The 24,480-nt window shown below is 50.3% G+C and overlaps 8 protein-coding genes and 1 non-coding gene across 9 annotated transcripts; 1 reads left to right on the top strand and 8 right to left on the bottom strand.

The window, feature by feature from the left end:
* Positions 1-85: 85 nt before the first annotated feature.
* BCR38DRAFT_373035 (uncharacterized protein) lies at positions 86-2,685 on the bottom strand. Its single transcript, XM_040857303.1, has 3 exons — positions 2,373-2,685; positions 1,561-2,236; positions 86-1,501 (listed from the first exon to the last, which is right to left on the bottom strand). Exons 1-3 carry the CDS (start codon positions 2,397-2,399, stop codon positions 579-581), a joined length of 1,626 nt encoding a protein of 541 aa, XP_040713384.1. The 5' UTR covers positions 2,400-2,685; the 3' UTR covers positions 86-578.
* Positions 2,686-5,355: 2,670 nt separating this feature from the next.
* BCR38DRAFT_347742 (uncharacterized protein) lies at positions 5,356-6,215 on the bottom strand (the record flags this gene model as incomplete). The annotated part of the gene is made up of 2 exons (XM_040856368.1): positions 5,356-5,803; positions 5,878-6,215. The coding sequence occupies 2 exons, from the start codon at positions 6,213-6,215 to the stop codon at positions 5,356-5,358; spliced, it is 786 nt and encodes a 261-aa protein (XP_040713385.1).
* A 1,456-nt stretch (positions 6,216-7,671) lies between these two features.
* BCR38DRAFT_t249 lies at positions 7,672-7,758 on the bottom strand. Its single transcript has one exon. It is a non-coding gene; the product is annotated as a tRNA-His (tRNA).
* A 1,796-nt stretch (positions 7,759-9,554) lies between these two features.
* On the top strand, positions 9,555-10,663 carry BCR38DRAFT_487066 (uncharacterized protein; the record flags this gene model as incomplete). Its single annotated transcript, XM_040864106.1, has 2 exons — positions 9,555-10,514; positions 10,562-10,663. The coding sequence occupies 2 exons, from the start codon at positions 9,555-9,557 to the stop codon at positions 10,661-10,663; spliced, it is 1,062 nt and encodes a 353-aa protein (XP_040713386.1).
* A 523-nt stretch (positions 10,664-11,186) lies between these two features.
* BCR38DRAFT_439854 (uncharacterized protein) lies at positions 11,187-11,490 on the bottom strand. The gene has a single exon (XM_040860663.1). It carries the CDS (start codon positions 11,416-11,418, stop codon positions 11,236-11,238), a length of 183 nt encoding a protein of 60 aa, XP_040713387.1. The 5' UTR covers positions 11,419-11,490; the 3' UTR covers positions 11,187-11,235.
* A 1,202-nt stretch (positions 11,491-12,692) lies between these two features.
* On the bottom strand, positions 12,693-14,358 carry BCR38DRAFT_411196 (glycoside hydrolase; the record flags this gene model as incomplete). The annotated part of the gene is made up of 6 exons (XM_040858547.1): positions 12,693-12,887; positions 12,954-13,423; positions 13,476-13,823; positions 13,877-14,015; positions 14,077-14,105; positions 14,172-14,358. The coding sequence occupies 6 exons, from the start codon at positions 14,356-14,358 to the stop codon at positions 12,693-12,695; spliced, it is 1,368 nt and encodes a 455-aa protein (XP_040713388.1).
* Positions 14,359-16,672: 2,314 nt separating this feature from the next.
* BCR38DRAFT_31706 (uncharacterized protein) lies at positions 16,673-17,951 on the bottom strand. Its single transcript, XM_040854717.1, has one exon. It carries the CDS (start codon positions 17,686-17,688, stop codon positions 17,029-17,031), a length of 660 nt encoding a protein of 219 aa, XP_040713389.1. The 5' UTR covers positions 17,689-17,951; the 3' UTR covers positions 16,673-17,028.
* A 1,957-nt stretch (positions 17,952-19,908) lies between these two features.
* BCR38DRAFT_439858 (uncharacterized protein) lies at positions 19,909-20,374 on the bottom strand. Its single transcript, XM_040860664.1, has one exon. The coding sequence runs from the start codon at positions 20,187-20,189 to the stop codon at positions 20,025-20,027; it is 165 nt and encodes a 54-aa protein (XP_040713390.1). The 5' UTR covers positions 20,190-20,374; the 3' UTR covers positions 19,909-20,024.
* Positions 20,375-21,095: 721 nt separating this feature from the next.
* Positions 21,096-22,548, bottom strand: BCR38DRAFT_411198 (uncharacterized protein; the record flags this gene model as incomplete). The annotated part of the gene is made up of 2 exons (XM_040858548.1): positions 21,096-21,596; positions 21,658-22,548. 2 exons carry the CDS (start codon positions 22,546-22,548, stop codon positions 21,096-21,098), a joined length of 1,392 nt encoding a protein of 463 aa, XP_040713391.1.
* Between the last annotated feature and the right edge of the window lie 1,932 nt (positions 22,549-24,480).

Below are 24,480 nucleotides of genomic sequence, written 5' to 3' on the forward strand. Positions count from 1 at the left end.
GCCACAGCTTACCCGTGAGGCAGGGATTCATCAGAAGACCATTCCACACATGGCCCAAGCACTGCTTGTCCGAGAACGCAGTACTGAACACCAGCAGACTCGACGTTGTGATCACCAATGGTAACCTTGTCACACTACGTTGGGCGACCCAGCGAGGCTGATAGTGGTCTTTTTTCTAGAAGCCAGAGTCTTCACGAGACACTCAAACATCCAAACACTTTGCATGGATCGGTTGCGAAAACGTAAATATCTTGTGCCTGGCAGATAGACGCTGCATCGTCGATCCCGGTGCTCTATTCCGGAAAACCTCTTCCTGCACATAATTCAACACTCTTCAGGGGATTATTCAGAGCTGATATATTTCTTGCAACAATTTATTTCGCTTTCTAGCTCAAGCGCATCTATATGTACTCTGTTCATCATTTTCGTCGCTTCGTTTCGCATATATCATTACTAATACCGCAGACTTTGTAAGGCCTGAAAATGTATTCTTGGACGCTGAGCAAACATGGCTATTCCAATGCTGGCTTCATGTGTTCAAAAACGCCTTGCAATGCTTTGTGACTTGTCTCGCGTCCTCATCGCAATCTTCTGCCAGTTACGAGATATTGGCCCGTCAAGACTTCGATCTTCCAGCCGTCCGCAACGAGTGCCTTAAACACGTTGGCTCTGAGGCGAGATTTCCCGTCAGCGCTGTGGCGTCCCAACCCCGTGATGACGGTAAAGCCTTCCCTCGCCTTACGTGCTCGATCTTCTCCCAGGGTATTCCACCACTTCCAAACACGGGATATGGCGATGTCCACCCCGTCCTGGACAGTGACTCCGTGGAGGTCAATCATGTCGCTTGTAGCTGTTGAATCCACATGGTATCCAGCTTCGACACTACTCATCTGACGATGGATCTTGGCCTGCTCCCTCGCACGTTCTGCGTAAACGCTTCCCACTTGTCGGAAGAGCGGGTCTGAACGGGCCCTTTTGTAAGCCGACGATGCTGACGCATATAGTCGGTCTCTCGATGCGGCGAGATCTGTAGACGAATTCGTGGAAAATTGGAAGTCGAGGGGATGGGGCAGTGCTGCGGTCTTTCTGTGCGCTGCATTTGACGGATTGAGTTTTGGCGAGTTAATGCTTGTGCCGCCTTCCAGCAGACCATGATCCTTCGACGCTGCAACATTATAAGCTACTTCGTATTTAAGGTAGGCTGGCTTTTCGAAATAGTCGCCCAAGACTCCGATCAAGTCCAGCGCAAACTGGTGCTTTGGGCTGGTAATCTCAAAGATGGTCCTGAGATATTCCGCTGGGACCCAAGAATATTTGGCGGCTTGTTCTTCTGCGCCGGGAAACGTGAACAATGCTCGATCTGATGAATCCATGCCAAGTCTGAGATAGTTTTCTAGAATCTCCACGACCGTAGCCCCCATGGACGAATTGTGACGAAAGTAAATGCTAGATATTTCTATCTCAGTCGTGTTCAGGCGCTCGGCCACGTAGGCGATATCGCCTAGGCTTATTAGCTGATTGTCTGGGGTGAAGCGCCGCAATTCAATCAGTTGGACTTACGGCGGCTTGTCTCCTCGTGATTATTGGGTTCCTCTGACAAGTCCTTCAAGTTTCTGTTGCTTGACTTGGGCAGTCGCACAGGGGCTGCCTTCTTCTTCGTTCCCCTTTTTCTCTTGCTTGATGTGGCGTTATCTGGCACATAGAAGGCGTCGATGCCCTTGACTCGTTGTCCAGTCTGCTCCAAGAACTCAGTGTTGAGCAGTTCATCAATGGCAACGCTGGCGTCACCCTTTGAATTTCTCAATGCCAGCTTCACATCGATGGGTTTGAGTGAGGTGAACATCTCCAATAGCTGAGATTCTTTTTCCGCATCGGTCAATTCATCAAACACGGTGACGCGAGACGCTGAGGACTCCTCTGGAGTTGATGAAGTAGCTGAAACGCAACTCTGCGACCGGGAACTTTCGGTGGTGGTACTTAGACCGTCACTACTTTTTAGGTCACTATCAGGTTCACCGTGGACATCCAACTCATCCGGAATATCCTGAGTAATATCGACAACCTGGTTGACACCAAGACCGCTGGGATTGAACCCAGTTGCCTCTTCTACCTCTACATCTTTAGACAGACTCAGAAGAATGCTTCTGGCTTTATCGAATTGTTGAGGCTTGGCCAGGTCGTAGTCACTGCAGATTGACAATATGGTTGCCTCGTCTAGCAGGGAGCACAGCTCATCCTAAAATTCATGTTAAACTGCGTTACATCGTTTTGTTTGGTTTGCAGTGAAGCGCGCATGGCCAGCTTCCAAGCAAGAACCGCTGATCCAACGGTCTGGAGAGGGAAAAACGAACAAAATGAAACATTGAACTTACCACCAATTTTGCTGACGGATCTTCCATGTCTCATACAAACGCTCTGAGCAGACAACGTGTGAATGATGAACGAGGCAAGCTTCTTTGTACTGCAAAAATCTGGTCTGTTTGAATGGTGTAACAATAAAACGTCATGCGTCGTACAGATTGCATTTTCGGATTTGCGAATAAAAAAAATGTAGTAGAAGCGCTGAAAGAAACAAGAAATGGGCACTCCTCGTGTGATGGGTCACTCGATGAATCTGATCCAACCAAGAAGAGACTTGTTTAATGAGTCGTCGCGTCAGAGGTGGAAAGCACTGTGTTGTGTTGCACTGTTTCCTTTATTGGCCTAACTGCCCACTAGACTAGAACTCGAGGCTTGAGCGTCACCTGGCTGCATACTCACAGGTGACAAGGAGGCCCTTCGGATGGTGCCAGCTGGTATGCACCTCGAGCTCCAGGACTCCAACTTGGGACGCAGTGAGACACACACACCGTTCTCACCAAGGGTTCGACTCACAAAATCTGGTTGCGTAATAACTACAAGCCTGGGCAGGAGAAAGATGAAGCAAAGCGAATAGAACAACGGTACAAAAACCTGTTCCAAGGCGAAGCTGAGATTCTGAACCAGTCAAGTCGAGAACAGCAGTCATATCGTCAGATATTATGAATTGACGAAAAGCCCCTGTGGCCTCCTCAAACTAGTAGACTTTGACTTTGCGAAGTTCTCTCCCGGAAACAGACATTGAGGGTAGCAATATCTCGTCCCGATTTAACATCCGAGGGCTGGGCTGCGTTGTATCTTGAGTTCCTGGCCTGGTATCTGGCGGGCTGGGAAGTCGTCGACAGGGACTTTCCAGCTGTAAGAATGAGCCCCGATCACTGCGGGATCAACGCAGACACTTTCTTCACATTCAGGAATTCAGATGGCCCCGCCTCTACTTATATCATCAAGGTCAATCCAGCCGTCACGGAGTCGATCTCGAGATTGCGCAACCGCTTAAAATGCACTACTGACTTGCAAGAGTTTCTCGACACCATAGAGAAGAGAATGCAGGCCATCTCCTTTGAGAACCAGATATCGGCTTCAGCCCTAACCCAAAGTATAGAGCAGATACTCGAAAAATACCACAACCTGATGGACTTACGTCTGTTCCCTCATATCCCCAAACAACCACGATCTACTTTCGACCGGTGGCAAACTTCATGCGAACGTGGCTGGAGAATGGCACCATTGATGGGCACTCTTTTCCACCAATTAGTAGTTCTCTGAAACGACTCAACTTCAAGCTAGCTTCGAGCCTGTTTATTTGTGCTAATACAACGCTACACGTTTTCCTATAACCCCAGTTAACGACATGACGGAATAAACGGGGCACCTGGAATGCGATAGAGGATAGCCCAATATTGCGGTGTAGTAAAGTGGCGTAAGGTAGTGATTCCGACTGGGAGACACTAGGATATCGGGTCATCCCGTGTTATTCTACTGCAGGTGCGCCGTTTATTCTGTCGTCCACTTGCCTTATTTCCAATCTCAGGGGAAAGTTCTTGTTCCTGTCGTCAGTAGCTACTAGACATCAGAAGTACAGACGAGTCTGGAAGATGTCGAGACAAGGTACGCGTGGGGAAACAATACTTGCTGGCATCGAGACACCACCGGAGCTTGGACTTGGCTCGAGGACTGTCCTGGACGGCATTCCCAAATGGCTGGCACCTCCAGCGCTGGAGTGGAAGGCAACAGCTGTCAGATGGGGTTATCACGTCAAGCTTGGGCTTATGTCTGCGACGGATCCTATACAGGGTTCACGAGATCGTGCTATTTGACTTGGCATTCGTGCCTAAATGGCTAAGGGGCCGTCGACCAAGTCGATCTGCAGAATGAATTTGCTCGCGTCACATTTCCGAGCTCACTTGCTGTGGTTTGGCCGGCTGTAACAGCGCTGAGTGAGGCTCTGACATGAACACAGGAGCTTCGCGAGGCAGACGTACCGTGAAGGTACGGAGGTTCTTGTCATATGTGTCTCTTGATGTTAGGCGATCATGGGTAGCAACTAAATAAGCTCCACATCGTCGGCTGTATTTCAGATGTCGAGATTACCTAGGTATGATAAGCCAGTGGCTGCATAGTACGAACACTGTTCTCCAGAAGGACATGGCCCAGTACCGTACAGGATAACACAAAGACTTTTGATGAGAACGAACGATGACTGAGAGAAGCCGGCCTCGTATGGCGGCACTAGCTAGAGAGCTCCGGCACGTCGGATTCGAAAGGTTCACTCCGGATCAATATGGCTAATTGTGCCAACACTCAGAAAAGCTTGAGCGCAAGCTTGCATACCGGGGGCCTCACGGTGAGCTTCAACTTGCGAGAAATGATTCATCATGACCTTCCATTGGCTGTAATCTATTTATCGAAACCCTTATCTAGTCCTGGTCGGTCAGCAGTAAACCTCATCAAATGCGCCGCCAAAGGGCTAGTGAAAAGGGAGGGGAGTATAATGCAAAGCGCTAAGACGACTAAGCAGCCACCCCGTCACCATCCTACAGTCGCTTTCTCGATGCCATTCAAGGCATCACTGCAAAATAGATAAAAGACAAGAAACGCCAACGTGTTTTTAAAAAATGAAAAAATATCATTCATCCGAGGTCTGCACAGATCGACCCTCTGAAAAAGTGAGCGGTATATCACCAATTCGGTTTTCAGGGATTCGCATCAATGTCCAAGTTTGTCCAAACTCGTCGCGGCAAAGACAACCCTCTCACCCAGGAAAAGCTTGGCACTGCCAAAACGCTAAAATGCCTGTGTGCGGCTCCGTGGATCACTCGCGTCTACCTGTAGAGTTCCTCTGCGGGCAGTCTCCAAACCCATGCCATTCCGATGTCGGACGGGCGTGGTTTGCCCTGGTAGATTTAGTGAGTTGAGTTCGAGTCACAATTACAGCTTCGAAAATTGCCTATGGCCCCAGCGGGGTAGCCGTAGAAGCCTGTCCTTTGCCCCATACTACCGAGCATTGCCCTTCAGCTTGGCCGTGGCCGAACCATCTTCATCCTGGTAAAGGCCGTGCTCCTTGATGTAGTTGACGACGGTAGCCGGCACGAGGTAGTCGATGTTCATCCAGCGCTTAATTGCAAGTCGTATCTTGGTGGACGAGACCTCATTGGTGATCAACTGTGGAATATAGTAGATGTTGTCTTCCCATTCCTTGAGACTGCCTAACGCTTCTTGAATGTCGGTACCGGCTCTTTCAATCACAAACGCGCCGTACTTGCCTAGGATGTGGGCTAGGTCGTCTTGACTCCAGACTCCGGGTGCACTCATGGTCTGGATGAGGTCGCTTCCGGCGAGGAGTGCGATCCTGACTGGTTGTTTCTGGCCGTTGGTATTTTCTACACCGCCAATGACGTCGTTGATTTCATGCTCGAAGTGATCTAACACCTTTGCGGTCGGCCTTGAACATGTCAGCGAATTCCAGGGTCCCATTGTGCGCGAGCATCAGTTTGCTGTCGCTGAAGAGAAACCTACATATAGGCTGGCTGTACTGCCTCCCATTCGTCCACCATCAGGAAGTCTGTTGTGTTGTTGATCTCCTCCGCGGCCAACTCGGCCATCCGTAACCTGTGGGTTGAGGAAGCCAACCCCGCTTTCTTGTATGCATCGCTCACAGGCGACAAGTATGCGCCTACCACGGTGAAGTTCGTGTTGGCCTTAACATAGTCGTAGGCGTGCGAGAACATGCGCAGGTGCAGGATAGTGATGGGCGAGAAACTGCCGCAAGCGACGAGCACCAGCGGGATCTTGCCGGCTTCGACATCGGTGGTTTGCAGCCGCGAGGACGGGAAGTGGTAATTCTCTAGCGACATTGAGGATGATTGCACTGATGATTGCGCGTCTGAAGTTTGTGTCGTGTCGTGGCTAGATTCGGAGGCCATTGCGGTAATTGGACGGCACCTTGGAGATGCCGAGGCTGGGAAGCAAGGTATGAGATGCAATGACGATGAGGTCAGCTTCGTGGTCGGCGACATGCAAAAGCGGTTGTTGCAATGCAGTGCAATTGGCTAGATAAGATAAGGACGACCTTTCTTATTAAAGCTGTCGAATGTAGATGCACAAGTAAACTGTATGGTGATGCTGGTGTCCGCAAATTGTCTGATTTTCTCGGTTTGGGTTGGCCCTCGGAGAAATAACAGCAAGTAATAAAGACTCAGAAGGTAATAGGCAGAAGGAGGGAAAGGCCTAACGCAGTGGCTCCAGTAGAGGTAGAGGGCCCAATGTTCTGGACTATTTGTATTGCAGTGCTGTACCTGCCTGGCAAGCCTGGCAACTGGGTTGTAGCTTTTGAAGATCTGAGGCCGCACAGTCTTCTTGACAGGCCTGCCCTGTCGTGGTACGCAACAAGGTGGCGTCAGGCAGAAGAGGGGAGACAAAGAACAGCTGGTTTGGCTACCATATCAACTTTTACCGCCCCCCCCCCCCCCCCATTTTTCGCATAAGCTTACTTCAGCTCGTGTACTTAGATCTTAGATACTGTCTGGTAACAGTGATATTTCCTCTGTTAGGTAATTATTCATCATCTCAAGCAGCAATTGTCGTTGGTCACTTGCAATTCGCAACCGCAAAACGCAAGAGAACCGGCGGCAATACTGGAGAGGGGCCGCACAGAGGGGTGCAGTTGCCCCGCTTGCGTAATGGAGAAATTTGCGAGCTCTTGTCCGGGGTTGGGTTGGCTCGATGCTTGTTGGCTCAGACGGGATTTGCAGCATAATATTTTACCAGGCAATCCTGGACGTTTGGAAACACACGAAGCTCCAATACCCATACTTGGCATGGCAGTCGGCTGTTCATCGTCAATTCTGGACTGGTCGAGCCTTTGAGCTCAAGTTCGGACCATCAACCATTAGCGGCGTTCAGTATACAAAGTTGGGAATCCAAATTCCCATGCAGCACAATCAACGCTGAACAGCTTCTTGATGCTTCCCTTAGATTAGAGTTGTCACTGTCTCGCTTTATTGCGACATCCTCGTTATTGTGCGTAATGTTACATATTGCGATGCAATGAGAACCAGAGGTGGCTGTGTATCCTGAAGCAGAGTTTGTGAAGTTGTGGGTTGGCGAATCTCTTTTGATTTCTGTGTAGTCCTTCAGACTCAATTAGATCATGCGTGATTTTGTCTTGCTCCCAATTATAAGCAATGATAATGTTCAGTGGAATAGGGAACCCAAACACAAATGTCGTATTGATGGTTGGTAGCTTGTATGCATATACTCAAAAACAACCTCGCAAAAATCCCGGCATGCCAAGAAGAACTGCAAAAGTTATGGCGTTACCCGAAATCGAATCGGGGTCTACACGGTTTCACGATGCGAAACCACAACGTGTTGTACTGACCACTATACTATAACACCTATTTGCCATGTGTTTGATGGGTCTCATTTGTTGAAACTATCGCGACTTGTTGTAGCTTATGTCGTGCAAGAGGGCGGAGACTGACGAGCAAGACATAATAAACCCACTCTCGATTTGAAGCTTGCTCACGAGAAAAACTTTGCCCAGGTATGACACATAATTCAACCCGGTGCTAGACGGACCACGGCACCGGCCGGTACGCTTGTCACAGTGGAAATCAGCATTCCGGGGTCGCCGTACAGTTTACTTTAGTCAGTTACTTGAATGGCAGGAGGCAGGCATCCCGTAGCTAAGACTTTTCCTCAGCAACCTCCTCTTATAACCATTCGCCGCAAGACCTAGGGACTATTCCGGGCATCGTCGGCTGCGTACCCTAAAACCTCAAGACGTCTCTATCCCGGGAGACAGCCGTGCGCGACACTCTCAGCTGTTGAGCCTTCCGCGGAATCTGCAATGATTCGCTTGTTATGAACCAACAGCACGTGCTATGTAGTAAGACGACAACAGCCTCGACTCCACGACCAATAGGTCTACATGACCGCCAGGGCACATTGGGCCAATGCCTTACCGTTTTGCCCCAGAACAAACGGGAACAAATGTGAATGGGTCGAGGCCAAGAGAGGCGGAATGATGCGCCAATCTCGAGCGCTGTGCATCCGCTTTGGCCGCCATTTAGCGACGTTGTTGTTCACAAATGAGCGGATGGCTATGATGGATGCTCGGTCCTGTTGTGAAGATTAGGCTGTCAGCGTATACCGATACAAATGCAGACCGGCTTCCCGATGTTGTCTCATTGCTGCTATCCTAACTCCCATTTGACGGTTTACCGTACGAGGGAGTCACGCTATCCATGGAGTTGCGTGTGCGACTTCAATGGGTAAGGGTAGTTGAGTATGTAAGGGGGCGTCGGAAGAGGGTCTAAAGTATTCATTCATATCCAGATGTGAATATGGCATATCAACCAAGCATAGAGTACTTTATCGTTGCGACTGCTAATACATAACCTACCACTTACATATGGGAGCCCGGCCCTATCACTGAAGTAGTCATGGTGCTCGACTTACAGAACCCGATGGTTGCGAAATCAGGGCCATTTCTAGCTCATTGCAAGCATACCTTCACCTATAGGATCCATGTGCTTGGTTTTGGTTGGTTTTGGTCGGTTGGGGTCGTCGATAGTCCATGGTACTAAAAATGATTATTATCAGTCGCATTTCCGCGAACGGACGTCTGCAACTTACACTCAAGTCACTTTCCTTCTCTATGATCTTCTCCAATCTGCATGCTTCTGTAAATTCTCCCTGAGGACTCACACTCACAATGCATTCTCATGTCTCACAAGAGGTCGGTGCGCGTCATCAGGGCCGTCTTACCACAAACTAAGGCTGCGAGGGTGAGGCGAACCAACCGCCCGCCAGGCTGCAATGCCTGGAAGCATATCCCACAACAGCCACATCTTGGGGCGAACTCTACTTGCCCGGCTCCAGAGCCTAACACAGCCTATCAATTGAATTGAACAGATCTGCTCAATCAGCAACTCCCTCTCCAAGTTATCCGACCTCGGCGGTGAAACAAGGAACCTTGAAAGTAGAATAGATTTCCTTGAGATGCTGGATTGACTGGATACACCTGACCTGCGTCATTGAGCACACGAGCACGCTCCCAGCGCCACAACACCACTGTGGTGACCACCACGGTACAATTTCGAACAGAACTCTACACATCAACCTGGCTTTTTTCTTGTTGTTTGGCTTTGCTGCTTGCTACTTGCGTATTATCTGGTACATCGTTAGCCATGGACGGCTTCTTCAGCGACGAGGCCCTGAGCCAGGACAGTGAAGCCCTGTTTCCCGGCCTCCTGCTTGCAGAAAGCCAAATCAGCGACCTGGATATCTCTTCCAATAATATCGGCTTAGAAGAACCTCCACCAGCTTCACCAGCTTCACCAAAGCCAATACGCCGCCGCACCATTCCGCGGTTCAATCCCAGGAAGCGCTATTCCGAAGTGCCGCTCCACCCGTCATCTGACCAACACCAATCCCGACATCAAAATGAGTCTTGGGATGCCGACGCCATCGCTATCGACGCGGCCGAGGTCCCTCGGTGGCCCGACGAAAGCCAGCAGGACCTCGCGGAGCGCATCAACAACCTCAGGCGCATGATCCACAACAACGCGCAGTTCTGCCTCGAGGTGTCGGGCAAGATGATTACCCTGGCCAAGGAGAACAAGCACCTGATCGCCACGGCCGAGTCCACTCTCTCGGCCTACGTGCTACAGCCCTGCTTGAAGCTCGGCAGCTCCCTGCAGACGTACTATCCGGGTGTGAATGATGGTTTACAAGCGTTGCGCGAGTACGAGACGAATTTAAGGCGGTCGGTGGTGAATCGGGCTAAGGGGCAGGAGATGGCACGGATTGGGATGGTGGATAAGGGGAAGATGGGCGAGGTTAATAGGTTGAAGGACCGGCTGGTCGAGCAGGATGCGCTGCTGCACGATTCGAATAGTCATGTCCAGAGACTTATTCGAGAGAGGGAATTACTAAAGAAGCAGCTGGCGGCAGGGCTTCAGGGATTGAGGGACGGGGCTAGCTCGGTGGATTCTGGGTCGGGGAATAGATATAGCCCTCGCTATCCTTACAGTGTCGGGCTCGACGATGATGGCGATGAAGCAACTGCAGGTGGAGTATCTGCAACCGCGTTAGCTGACCAACTGCGAGAGTTGCGCGTGCTTGTGGACCAGCTGACTCTCCATGAAGTAAATTTCCTCTTGTTATGAAAATATCCAGGCTAACATATGATCAGGTGTCGAGTCGTGAAAGAGAAGACATCCTAACTGAAGGTCGTCCAGCACAAAACCGCAACGACGATGATGAGAACAGCGATGATGATTGGACACATTTATAACATATGAGGCTACATAGGATGTATATGACGAAACCGAGTCGATGTTTTTGTGACCCAGCTGGTGTTAATATGCGAAACGCCTCTTGAATTGGGCGGTATACAGCATAAGGCTGGTCATATTAAAGCTAGCAAGGTCGTTGGATTACCAAGTTAGAGGCGTCTGAAACAGTTAGCAAATTGGAGATGGAGGATTGAGTAAGCTAATGACTGGCGCTTGTCTGTACAATCTCATCACCGAACAAAGTGGTTTGCATTGCATGTAGCAAAAGCCCGGCAGTCTGTAAACCGCCGCCACACGAAACGATCCGGGATACCTAATCAATAAGTGTAGGAAACACAGTTAGCGGGGAAGGCGTTTAACTTCAATTACGTTAAGTTCAGATTTATTATGCGCTTCCTCTTCAATATCAGTGCTTTCCTGCTAGGGGCTGGTTAATATGGTATCATACGGCCAGTATTCTCTCCGAGAAGGGCTCATTCTTTTATATACCCAGAACTTGGAAACGTAAGGAGTCATCTGATGGGTGTTCTTTTCTCCCCGCTAACCCTCTTCTACAATGTACGCATTTTATCTAATACTCAAAGCTCTCAAACACCACATCCTCCCCTTTGGTCCACTCCAGCAGCGCTTTCATCAGGTCCGGCCCTGTACAGCAGTATAATCTCCTCTTTTCTCGCTGGCCCACTGCCAGAATATCATCTCTCGTCATCCGTCTTTCGACTAAATGAGCCCCTAAACTCTCCAGTCTATTCATCGTATCCCTACTCTTTGTATCAACATCCCCAGTAACGAAGAGTGTGGTGATCTTGCCCAAATCTTTGTTCTTCTCCACCACATGTACTGCAAGTGCTAAGTCCTCCGCCCTCAGACTCCACAGCACTTTCAAGGTTGCGCTACCACTGCTGGCCCCCGGGGCCTCCAGTACCCCCTTCAGCTGCGCCATCAACGGTGTAATCCCCACCCCGCCAGCAACGAACATATTGTCCTTCCTCGCCTCGTCTCCTATCCTGATTCTTCAACGATACCGGTATCCTAAATCCCTCCTCTCCCCAAATCCCAAAACCGGTATCTCCAGCGGGACCCTCAAATTCCACCTCCAGAGCAAACCCGTCACAGGACCGTATTTCCGGGCCGTGATCTCGATCTCCGGCTCAACGCCTTCTTTCACCATACCATTCTCATCAACAGCGTTTCTGTCAAGCGGCGCACTGACCGTAAAAGTCCTCACATAATCATCATTAAGCTCTGCGGATCAGAATCGCGCATATGCGACCACCCATAATCAAGTTCAGGGCCAAAGTCCAGGGTGACGTGCTATCCCAGATGCCAGGCCCGCAGCGGAATTATGTGGCCCCTTTTGTCGTTGGTGGGGCTGAGTTTGAAGACGAAGCGAGATATGCTGGGAGTGACGACTTCGCGCTTCATCAGTACGGCGGCCGTGATTGCAGAGGGTTCAGTCTCTGCTGGCATGGAGACAGACCCCTTTTCACTGAGTAGACGGCGGACGGGCGGATTGTAGGGCAAATAATCAATCACACTCCTCCGGAACGGCAGCCCATCTTTTACGAAGCTCGCTTCTTCAACGTCGATTTTCACAGCCAGTTTCGTGTGCGGCAAGTAAGCGGCTGCTGTGTCTGCGAAGAGGATGGTGGTGCGGCCCGTAAGGTACAGCACATTTCCGGTGTCGAAGTCGGGGAATTCGTACCGTCGAGAGGCAAAGGTCAAAGGCTGGCAGTATCGCTCTGCACTCACTGGATGAAATCTTCGACTTGCATGTTTTTCAAAAGGTCTAACACTTCATCTTCGCTATTTCCGTCATGAAGGACCCAAATATTGGTGTAAACATATATGCAAGAACTAAATCTCTACCTTTAATGACATTTTGCCCACAGCCTCCCTTCCAGCTCACAATGCACCTTGTCTCCTCTTATGTACAAAATGCCGAGTCCAAGTACTTCACATGGCTTCCGTGAAAGCAACACCTTCGGTCGTTCTTGACTTGGACAACAATGTTTCGTGCTGTCCATCTTACGAAGTGGTGAAAGTAGAGTTGATGGGTCCGAAGCGGATGTTGCTGTAGATGACGGTGTCAGAGGCCTGCTTGTCCTCGACATCGGCGGGCACGCCCGAGCCAGTGTCGCAGCTTCCACGGGGAATACCCGGGGCCGAGGCGTCTTTGTCGAGCGGGTAGGTGCTGTCGAGCCAGAGCATGTTGGCATAGTGCTGTAGTTTATCCATCAGCATTCATGTTCTGATATCAAGTCAAGAATCGCATAAGGGACGACTCACATCGTCCCAAAGAGACATAACCAAGACCATCCCGCTCGAGAGCGCCTTGCCCATCTGGGCCAGTCCGCCCTTGGCAGCGAAGTTGTCAGTGTCCCCGAACGCCTTCTTCTGGTCTGTGCAGAACTTCGAGTTGATGTTGTTGCCCGAAGTATCCGCAATGGTCGAGTCCGAGTTGGCAATAGTCTTGCCGCCCTGTTGGTAGTAGCGGTTGATGGACTCAAGGTTGCCGTCGGCGCCCTTGATAAACTGCGTGATGACGGTGAATTTCTGGGTCGTGTCGACCGTCATGCTGGGACCGTAAAAGTCGGTCACACCCTGGCGGTACGAGTTGAAATCACAGCCGTCGGGGTCGCAGTCACCCGCGTAACGGGTGGATGAGTAGGTTCCCCCGCATGCGTCCCCGTCGCAGGCGTGCTGGCCCACCGTCGTGCAAGGGTGGGGAGTGAAGGCGGTGGAGATGCTGTTGGCCTCTGTGACTTGGGTTAGTTAACAGCTTCTGCCAGAATACGGTGGCCTGCTTACCCCAGATGTCCATCTCAGAGCAGCAAGAGCCCATCTGCCCGACTCCGGCGTTCTTATCATTGGTCGAGGGGCTCCACTGTGCCGAGTTGGCCTTCCCATCGATGAACTTGAGATCACGAGGGCACTGAGCGTCACAGTAACCTGTTCCGTACTTCGCACCGGCCTTGTTGGTCGAGTACTTGGATTTGCCACCGTCCTCGTCCATGGAGACGAAGTACAGCGCCCCGTTCAGGCCGCATCCCAGCTTGGACAAGTCGACGTCGAAGGTGAACTCGTTATCAAGCAGCGTAAACATCTGGTACTTGTCGGCATCGGCCATCAAATACATGCGCGATCCGATGTTGGTGGCTAGAAACAATCAGCAAGTGCCCACACCCGCTATGGGTACGTAGGGAACTCACAATCGGTGCTCTTGGTGACAAACTTCAGCGTCAGCGCGTCGCCGCTGGTACTCGCGCCGTAGGTTCCCGTGTAGTCAGCACCGTCCACAGCGCAGTTGCTAGCACAAGATTCGGCATCAGAGCAGATGCTCGAGTTCCACTGCATGGCATCAATATTTGTGTGGCGTCTTGTTGGAGGAAAGTGTAGTATAGTGGCTTACCTCGTTGCCAGTGTAGCAGTTAGTGTAGCCTGACCCATCGTATCAGTACTATTCGAGACAGCCTTTGCTTCCGACACAGAAGAATGTTAACTTACCTGCCTTATCATGCAGCCAACGCCAGTTAGCATCGACCGTGATCTCTCCGTTGACAGTCGAGCAAGAACCAGGCGCAGTGCACTTCTTCCAAGTCATCTTGGGGTGAGTCTCCGTCTTCTGGGTACCAACCTGCTGGGCATTGCCCACAGCCAGCAAGGCGCCCAGAACTGCAATTTTGGAAAGCATGATGATGACGACAGGGGTATACAAGGTACCGAGGAACTGAGTTGGTATGCTAAGAGAGCGACATGGTTAGGAATCCAGAATCTGAAATCGTCCAACCTTCCGTTCGTATTATATAGCTAAAGATCGAGACCAACTCCCCACGGCTAACTTCTCGAACCCTTTCCCAATAGGGATTTCGGGCGTGGATATCCATGGTCCTTCTAGACGATATTGCCCCGCTGCCGTTCACGGTAAGTTGGGCCTGCTTGCCGTGACATCTCGTCTCGTCTCGCGTCGAGGGCTACAATGATCGCCTGTGACTATATGAAGTGGTGTGGATCTCGGCTATCCAACCATGCGGCACGGAAGCAAATAGCGGATCCAGCATGCGGCTTCTCCAGACCATGCAATATCGATTATGTCGCTAGGCTATATGCCGTGAGCGGCATGCGTTCCCCATGGAGAACCCTGTTACACACAAGAAATCTCCTGGGAAATCCGGTGCCTCATCAAGGGTATATAAGTTTCAGGCACCAAGTTAATATTCGTTGCACCAAGAAAGCGCCTCAAGTCTTGTCCTGAACGCATGACTGGGATCTGCTTGTCCTGTAGGTGTACTAGTATGATGAAACAATGCTTAACCTTCAATTCTAAAGCCCCGATACCAACTCGGGCGCCAGGAACAGATCTGGGAAAACCCAACGAAAGCTTCGCCTTCAAGGCATGGCTGGCCATAGAACTGGCTGAATGCGAAACCAGGAGGCAATTTCTGCACGTGTGAAATATGTCTGCCCTGGTCGCCCAACCCTATCAATGAAGTAAGTCAAGTGTATTGGATGCGCACCTGATATGTAGCTACGCAGGAACGCCGTCTGCCACGGTAATAAAGGGCCGGAAGATCGTGGGGAAATCTGAGTGGGGGCGCTCAACATATATTGTAACTGCTTATGTCCAGAAGCTGCCAAGACTGGTATAATCACTGCTGATCCTTGATGAGGAATATATGGCACGTTGCGACAAAGTTTCGCATAAAAAAAGTGCTCTTGGCATCCAGAACCGCATATCTTCTACTCCTCCTGTTTCCACCGAGGCACTGGAATCCTTTCCGCGCGGCCAGAGTATCAGGATGATCACCACGTCATAATTTCGGAATGGCCGCCGTGAAGAATCACCTTCGGAGCCTGGCTATAGCGGCTAAAGTCGCGAACCAGACGCCCACCTTGAACACTATGTCTGGGGGGCGAAGGCTGAGACTCTCGGAACCATGCAAGGATTCCCCTCACTGTAGACCTGGGGAACTAAAAGTGCCGCGAAATCAGCAGACTTGGGGATTGAGAGCAACCATCACCACTACAACAGATGAGATGGTTCTTCTCTAGAGCAGAGTGGGCCGATGTCCATGACATGTTGCTGGAGATAGGAGCATCTCGGCGCCAAGTTTCCGGATAAAGTATCGTCACTTGATGACCGAATCGGATTCACACGCTGCCGTGTTGCTTTAGTTGACGCGTACGCTGCACCGGACATGTCAGGAAATGATTTGTCGGTAGTGGCTACAGCTTCTTCGTTATCTACGCAGCTTCAATGGCGACCGACCAACGTAATCGTCCCAAGGAGGGTCTTGTGCGTTTGAGGCATATTGTACTAAGATCTGCCTTTAGCCTCTAGCTATCCGACTTTGGTTCCGTGCGATGTGGGCAAGAAATTTGCGTAGCATTCGGAACGAACAACTTTCGAACCCCTTTTGATAATAGCATGGGGAAAGAAGTGGAACAGCACATATAGCCAGTGCATCCGAAATGTGCAGGCTTGGAGCATTTGGGATGTCATGCTACAGCCAAAACGGTACGTCAAATGAGAGGTCCAAGTAGTAGCTGAGAACAAGCTCAGGCTAAGCTCTCCGAGGCGTGGAGCTTGAAACGAGGTAGCCCAAGCCAAGACTGACTGCCGACTTCCCTGAGGCTGGACAGCATGGGACATGGGGCACTAGGCGTCATGTGGTTTCCCTCGTGTTATTTCTCGATAACAACATGTTCCGACCTTCGCGACCTTTGAATGGTGTGTCCGTTGATTTATGTGTGATACGTCCAGTGGGTAGAACCATCGCACTCCCTCCTCCCTCCCCTTAAAACAGCCGGGCTCCAGTAGTAAAACCACTGGCGAAATACGCCAGTTACTACTGGTAAACAGACTATCGATAGGAGCAGCGGGTATGTTGTTGTATCATGCCCAGCTCTACCGAAATTTCAAGGTACGAGGTACAGGTATATGTTTCTCTCCGCCTTGGAAGCTCGGGATTGAGGGGCCTCGAAATTGTGAGCGATATTGAGCTGCCAAATACGAGAATATGAAAGCATATGGTTTGAATGTAGCCGTAAAAACATTTATATGGTATCTTGAACGCCTATACTCCTTGAGTGTGTGATCCGACTTGATGTTCAAGTCTCAAAGATTTGGATTTTGTGACACTCCCTCGCCCCTTCGCCCCTTAACTGAGTGAACAACAGCAGGTATTTTGACCCTGGAGGTGCTCACCAAGCAGAAAACCCAGCTCTCGTCTGTGGAAAGTCCGGAGGTGGCCATTTGTCTAGCCTCCTGCAATAACCAAGCGAGTGAATTTTTTTCATGCCCTCCTACCGTTCACCTGACACCGATATTGTGGCCCACGAGGCGTGGTGACTGAAGGCCAGTTCACTGCCTCCCTTCCATCCCGGGCCCCTCGTCAGGAATACCAAGACCCCCCAGCTTATCGTCGAGCCACCTCGCAAGTTCTTCAGTCTGCCGGCGCATCAAGACAGCTCCAGCAGTGCTGATACTGGCCGTAGTAGTGACACTGGTCGTTGTTGCAGCCCCAACACTAGTGACGCTTTCCACCTCGGACGGGGATCCCACTGTGGGTATGGGGAGTGCATCACCCGTGAGTTGTGGTGTTTGCACTGCCTGACCATGAGATTGTGTTGATGCTTCCTGCTCAGCCCCTTCCGGCGCTGGCCCAATGCAAATGAACAAGAGTCCGCAGCGAAGCTTGCGGACTACCAAAACGGCACCGGTGAGCTGTATCGTGACGGCGCTAGGCGTGGGATCCCGATGGGACATGGAGGAGAAATGCGGCGGTATTGCCTCTGGTATAGCTTCGCGCGCCGCCGGTGCTGAGTAGACTGCCCATATCGAGGATGCGATGGTGCATTGTGTTCGTAGGATGCTTACTGATTGTGCGGAGGCGTGCGCCAACAACTTGCCCGAGAGGGTGGCCAGGAGTGCCGTGTGGATCTGAGGGGAGAGATTCGATCGGAGGAAGGATGTCAATCGCTTCGTGAGAAGGAGAGGAGGCGATGGCGCAGAGAGTGACATCCTGGTGTGTAGACCGGCCAATCCGGCCCGTTGTCGATAAGTATACACCAAAGTAGTCGAGTGAGTGAATTGTGTATTGCTTGTAGGATTGGTGCAATACTTCGGATGAGTGTGTTATGCAGTCGCAATGCAGAGGTTGATCCGATGTTGTTGTATTACGGGAGTTGAAGGATAGGGTATTCGCGACCTCGATCTGATCGATTCGTTGCTTCTAATCCAATAAATGGAATGCTGCTTGCCTGGACCGAGCTGATGCCTTGGAGTGAACCTTCGAGGTGTCGAAAAGAGACGGCTCACTCAGCTGTGGCGTAGTCTCACCTTTAGTGGCCCGGGCGCTCAGTTTCAGTGGACTGGTCAAATCAAATTGGCCTAACAGAGCCAGGGCATGCGAAGCTTAATTCGTCCGACGTCCTCTACTCAGTGGGCTAAGCTCGTAAACTTAGCGGCTCACCTTTTGAAGGTCACTGATAATCTTAGTACAGCCTGTATACTCTAGTATACCTTTTATTCAAGGGCCCTATGTAAATACGTTGGTTCTCAGCATTCATGATAACGCTAATTTAAACCTCATTTCAATAAGACTAGCGTAGTTTATTGGCGAGTCGCATACTTTTCCCTAAAATACGCTCCGTGGAATGGCCGTAGCACTAGGCGGTTTCCTACTCGGAAAATGGCGGTTCCATTGCTAACTGAGGCTGCTAATCCTTGACACCCACCGGTACGTCCGTTTTCCTGTTGGTCACAAAAGTCTTGCTGTCTTCGAATCGTTCCAGAGTCTATTTTCACATCCCTTTGGTTCAATCACTCCAAGCTCACCCCCTCGGCCAGCCAGCCAGCTCGTCAAACCACGCTTCCCAATACACACACTTTATACCCCATATGCACTCGCATCAGTCATCAAAGGCTGAACTGCTGAAAATCATGGGAGACAATATGTAGTAAAATCAGCACCTACCAATATATGCTCTAGGCAATCAAATACTTCTTACAACGACTGTTTATAATCTCCAACTGATGGAAATTTTTACCTTCTAAGAACAGCTTGTAGAAGCCGCCATGAGAAAGCTAGTTTTCATATTACTTAGTTCAGAGCCATGTGGGTACATTGAAATTATTAGCTCTTACCACGACTTGACTGAAACAAGGGTTAGTGATGCGAGTGCATACGGTGTGTAAAGTGTGCGTATTGGGAAGCGTTGGTTAGCTAGCTATCTGGCTGGCCGAAGTCTTGGGCTGTCTATCTTATCTTATCTATAGCTACAGGGTGACCCCCCTTAGGGTCATGCATCAGTTAGGTTCCGTGAAGGATATGATCCTATCCTTTGAGTCCTGAGGTGTAGTCTGCTAATCCAACAGCCCTATAATATAAGGAATCGAGTGCTACATGGTATCATGCTACCCACTTCCCGCGAGGAGTGGGGAATCAACGGCTAACGATAGCCTCTGCATCACATAATTGCACGTGGCGCTTCGCCCTACAGGGAGTCTATGTTATAATGAGAATTCTTCATACCGCTCGCCTAGGGTTCCCTTAGCAGCCGTCTAGTTAGCGTAGCCGTGAAGCTTAATCTCTACTATGATATTACTTCTCTCTTATCAGTAACCAGTCCTATGTCATTATACACTTTAAACTTCTGCTGGTTAGTAAGCTCTGTTAGGGCTTCACTGTAACGTAAAAGCCGGCCTATAAAATACACGAGATCGGATTATAGGTCGCTTCCAAAGATAATAGACTATATGTCTGTATCAAGGAAATTCGATACATAGTACCGAACATATATCGACGAGTCCCTAAGGCGGTGCCCTATAAGCTTATTCCGCTCGTCCGGGGTAAGTATCCCTATGTTACGAACCGTTGGCCCTAGACCAACATTACAGGCCCGTTGGCAGGCCAGGTGGATACAGACGCTAGGATCACGGGACCCCGCATCGGAGAAAGGAAAAGACCGACAGGTCACGTGACCTACAGGGGTAGATATGTGGATCGCTACATATCCAACATATCCAAGTGGGGATCAGTGAAGGAGAGACGGATATATAAGGGACAGGACTCCCAGGCATTTCATAGATAGACAGTCTCTACTTCAGTGATCAATCTAAGCATCAATCTAACCCATTGGTGAGGCAAACTGCCTTGACGACTCTATTCCCAGTTACCCTACTCGAATACTTCAGTTACCCAGAGCCCGATACTCCATACGTCAGACCCCGATATTATTGCTAAAGGACTCCGCAGCAGGACTTACTTACTAGCACAAACCCTTACAGACTCTTTAGTGGTTTACGCAGCTAGACTATTCGAGGTTTCGTTATACCCTAGTAAATAAGTTAGTCGCTTATCGGTTTGGGTACAGGCGATAGAAATTCTTACCGATGAGTTTCTTACTAGACCTACGAAGAATATCATAGAATTCGAGCATCTTCGCATACACTAAGGGTCGACCCAGACGGATCAAATAGTTACGCCTTTTCGAATACGTAAGAGCCTTCTCTAGGGACATTTGGACGCTATATACATATTTATTATCGTAGAAGATAGGCTGGTCGGAGTCGGTTAGTATAACAATTCGTAGATTTGCTCAGGAGTATGCCATCGACTAAGACCAGGGCTATCATATAGAGCACCGGGTCGTGTAGTATTATATTATATATATTTGCGAAGTTATAGTACATAAAAATAGGGAATTTAGGTGTGAAACTAGTACCGCTTGAACCTAACAATAGTGAAATCTTTAGTCTGTACTATAGTTACGAGGGTGTCTCGAAGATATAGGTCGCTACGTTTATGTCTTGAACTATTCAGCAGATCGACTTGATTACAATGTGTGAGATTCCGATTACTCCGTGCAGTGCACGTGAGAAGATTGATCAATTTGAGCTGGCTAATAGCTCTGAGTGAATGGACATGATCCGTATGAGGTTGAACCTCCGCGTTTCAGTTCAGAAGGGGCCCGGATTGTGACCCGGACACCCGTAGAAACAAATGCAGCACTGGATGACCATGGATATACTGATGCAATGCATTGCAAACTTCATGTTAGCGCACAGTATTTGAAACATTGACGTCCAAGCTTGTAAACGACCTGACAAGGTAAAAAAACAATTGAATGCCGAAGTACGGGGGTATCCATCATACAAGAAGCGAGAAGATACAATTTCTAGTTCTCCATATTCAGACCTCAGTCGACCGGCATTGTCTCCGAGGAGGTTCGCTCTGCATACAAAAACACCGGCTCTCGAGGAAGAACAAATATTGACAAGGGATGCTACGTTGTTTACCACATGCAATCTTTGAATGATGGCAATATCCATATGGAAGCGCATTGAACTTGAATCGTCGGGAGTGGTCCAGTCAACCCATCTCATACGGCGCCTAACAACTCCACGGAGCTACCACATAAGTACACTCACTCGCTCACTTCCTCATACTGCTTCTCGAAACGATCAACGAAAGCCGCTATCTCATCCAGAATACCCTTCCGCTCCTCGTTCGGCGATTCATCCACTTTGGCGTCCTGCTTCTCGAGAACGCGACCAGTCAAGCTGTTCAACATAAGATTGTGCTCTTTTTTCCTGGCCTCCTGAAAAGACTGGGCCGACAGTACACTTTCAATCATCGCCATCGCCTGGCCCTCCTTGTCGTGCTTTCGAAAGCCAGCAAACTGGTGCCTCGCCTTTTCATAGAGGCGGGCCGTGGGCATAGGTTGACCATCATCGAACGACATTAGGTCGTAGACCATGTCCTTGAGCTGATTGCTGTAGTCGGTGTCGCGGAGCTGTTTCAAGAAGTCCCTGTCGCGCACCCACGCCACGTGTTCATCGGCACTACGAACTGGCTGTTGCATCATTGCCAGCATGACGTCTGCGAGAGCTCGGTATTCGCTGGAGATTGTATACGGCCGATGTCTCTAAATTCTCCTATCAGTGGGGCTATCCGCAGGAAGTACGAAAGAAACAGGAGTGACTTACCGTTGGCGGTTGATATCTCGGAATACCGTTGTCCAGGCAACGCAGCTGATCCAGCGGTGCGTGTCCGTCCCTGCCTGCCCGCACCATGCCTGCTGAGGCCGGCACCCTGTTGTCCGAGACGCCATTCACATGACCCGATACAAATGCCTTGCCGAAGTTGCCCAGCTTACACATGCCATACGTCTCTGTGGCGCGCGGGTGGCAGAAGAAGATGTTGGATGGCATAATGTCGCGGTGCAATATCGTCTGCCAGTCCACATCTGCACGGTGCTGCTCGGACATCCCTGTGTCTGCGTTGTATTGATCGCGGATGCCGTGATGCAACCACATCAAGGCCTTGAGGATGGAGCACACGACATGCCAGCAGAGTGACTCGGGCAAGAACACGTTCTTCTCCTTTGGCCCCTCATATTCACGCCCCTCTGCTTTGGCTTCTTCTATCTGCAGTTCGCGTTCCTCCTTTTCATCGTCCGTTAGTTCTGGTCGATATCTCGGTAGGAAGAGGTTCTCGAGTGTGCCGGCATCGCAAAAGTCCCAGACGAGGAAGTGACTTGGAGGCTTCTGCTGCATTCGCACTCCAACTCTGGCGGGGCAGCTAATGTACGTCTGGATCCAGTCGACAAAGTTGACGAGATTCTCGTGATTCAATATGGTCATGATGGGTGCGCCGATGTTGTACATTTTCGGATCGAGCAAGAACACAATGGGACTTTTCTGACCATTGGGCAGATGAAGCTCGTCAGTGGCGTCGCGCGCGATGAATTCGACCTTGTCTTGTTTGCGATAGACCTTCCATACTCCTGGGGCAAGCTGAGAAACGAAGTCATATTTGTTGGACGTGACAACGCCTTGGTCTTGGTCCTCGGAACGAAGCCCGCGATATCGATCCATTGTAGTCGCCGTTGCCATTGCCGTGGGCTTGCTGTGAATGTGTTGCTAGGAGCAGACGAGGGCGAAGGATACAGCAAAACTCTGGCAATAGTACCAGAAAAAGCCGTTTCCTTTCGAAGTCCGGAAACATAGTCGATGCCTTTCTCTTCTATTTCTAGAGGTACGTCGTGCATTCCATACGCCGCTTGCATTGTCTTGGAAACGGCTGCCAGGGGGGTTGAACTACAAGCTCTGACTCAAGGGAGGGCATAGCCAACAAAGACGAAGTCAGGACTGCAGACTTACCTGGCTGCCCGGTTGTTATGTCTAATTAAGTTGTTTAGATGACTTCTCTGAAGCCGACGTAAGACCCAACGTGTTTGTGATCAGGACAAGACACAATGACATTCACTAATTGGATAGACTATTTACAGGCCACACCGGCTCATGACCAAAGCATAGACGCAAACAGCATATTTCCCTTGTGAATATGGGTTTCAAACAAGTTCGAAATGAAAACCAATGATCCTCTCGGTGTTTGTGTCGTTCCTGTACCTCGCGTGCTCGAAGCTGCAACAAGCCGTAGAGTTGCAGTGCGACAGACTTCGTCATCTCAAGTAGACAATCCTGAAAAACCAACATTTGTCGCGCGCTATATCTGTAGCCGCCAGCAAACGAGCGCTTGATTCTCTAGTTGGCGATGCGCAGCAACTCGAGTAGACAGATTGCCATCCCACCAAGTGACAACCAGGCGGGCGGAGCCGTTTTGGTCTGAAGATCAGAGACCACCCTGCCGCAAACTGCCAAACACAATGTTTCGACGTCTCAGCTTCTTCCGCATCTTGGGACGATGATGGGTATCGTGGTCTGCCCTCGCGGCTGACTTGCCGAGCCTGAGTGAGATGGCCGCTTTGCCGCCCTCTGAAGGTTTGAATGCATCTCCGTACTTTATCAATCAATGGACGAGTGCCGTTGCATTCATTTCACCATGGTACGGGGCCCATACCTCAAATAGCCAGAGGTACCAGGGCCTCAAACTGGGTCTAAGCTGTTTTGAGCTTCATGCTCCTTCACGTCCTGCCTTGTCCTACTCAAGCCTTGCGAGGCCCCAATCAGACTCCCATCAGACTCCCATCAGACCCCAGTCCGGTATACCCGCATTTTGCGTGCTAGCCAATTGTCACGCGTGGCCATTAGTCTCCATGTCATCATCCTTGCTATCGTTTGAAGTTAGCAGTAGGATCCCTGCCACCTCTATCAGGAGTCGTTGGTGTCCTTCCACCTACATCCCTCACCCATTGCCATCGTCTGCGAGTCGCAGGAAACATCACAGGAGAACCACTCACTTAGCTTTACTTGATACTCATCGAATTGATGAAGGCGTTGCACACTCTTTCAGTTGAAAACACGACTATCGCATCTTTATTAGGGGGCTAATAACTAACCCCTCCCACACCCCTCTCTCTCTACATAGTATCATCTCTTACAGTCATTGATTTTCGCAAAACACACTGCACACGACGCCAGTGCGCTCGCCTTTCCCTCGATCCGATCGCCTGAGACACGCACCTGGTAACAGAAAGTCTGGCTCCGAGAGACGATCAAACTTCAAGACGACGACAGACCCTCCCATGATCCGAATTGGGATGTTTCCTGCATATGCTTTGACTCGTCCTTCTCCACGTCGATAGCAGCAAGAGGGATTGCCGCACAGCCAAAACGTGCTGATCAAAATCCAACATCCCGGAGTAGTGCTTTCACTGCCTGACCCGCCGCGCCTATCCACCTGGTCTGCGAACTGGAATGCCTTCCTTCTGATCAAGGACTTGAGGCCTGTCACAATTGACGGCACCACTCTTTTTTTAACGACGTCCCCATCGACCATCGACCGTCGACGCTAGGGTGACGTTCGTTTGTCCCTCCTTTAGAGCCCCTTCGCGCTTCGGCGGTCTT

The sequence above is a fragment of the Pseudomassariella vexata genome (assembly GCF_002105095.1).
Source record: "Pseudomassariella vexata strain CBS 129021 chromosome Unknown BCR38scaffold_10, whole genome shotgun sequence".
NCBI classification, from domain to species: Eukaryota; Fungi; Ascomycota; class Sordariomycetes; order Amphisphaeriales; family Pseudomassariaceae; genus Pseudomassariella; species Pseudomassariella vexata.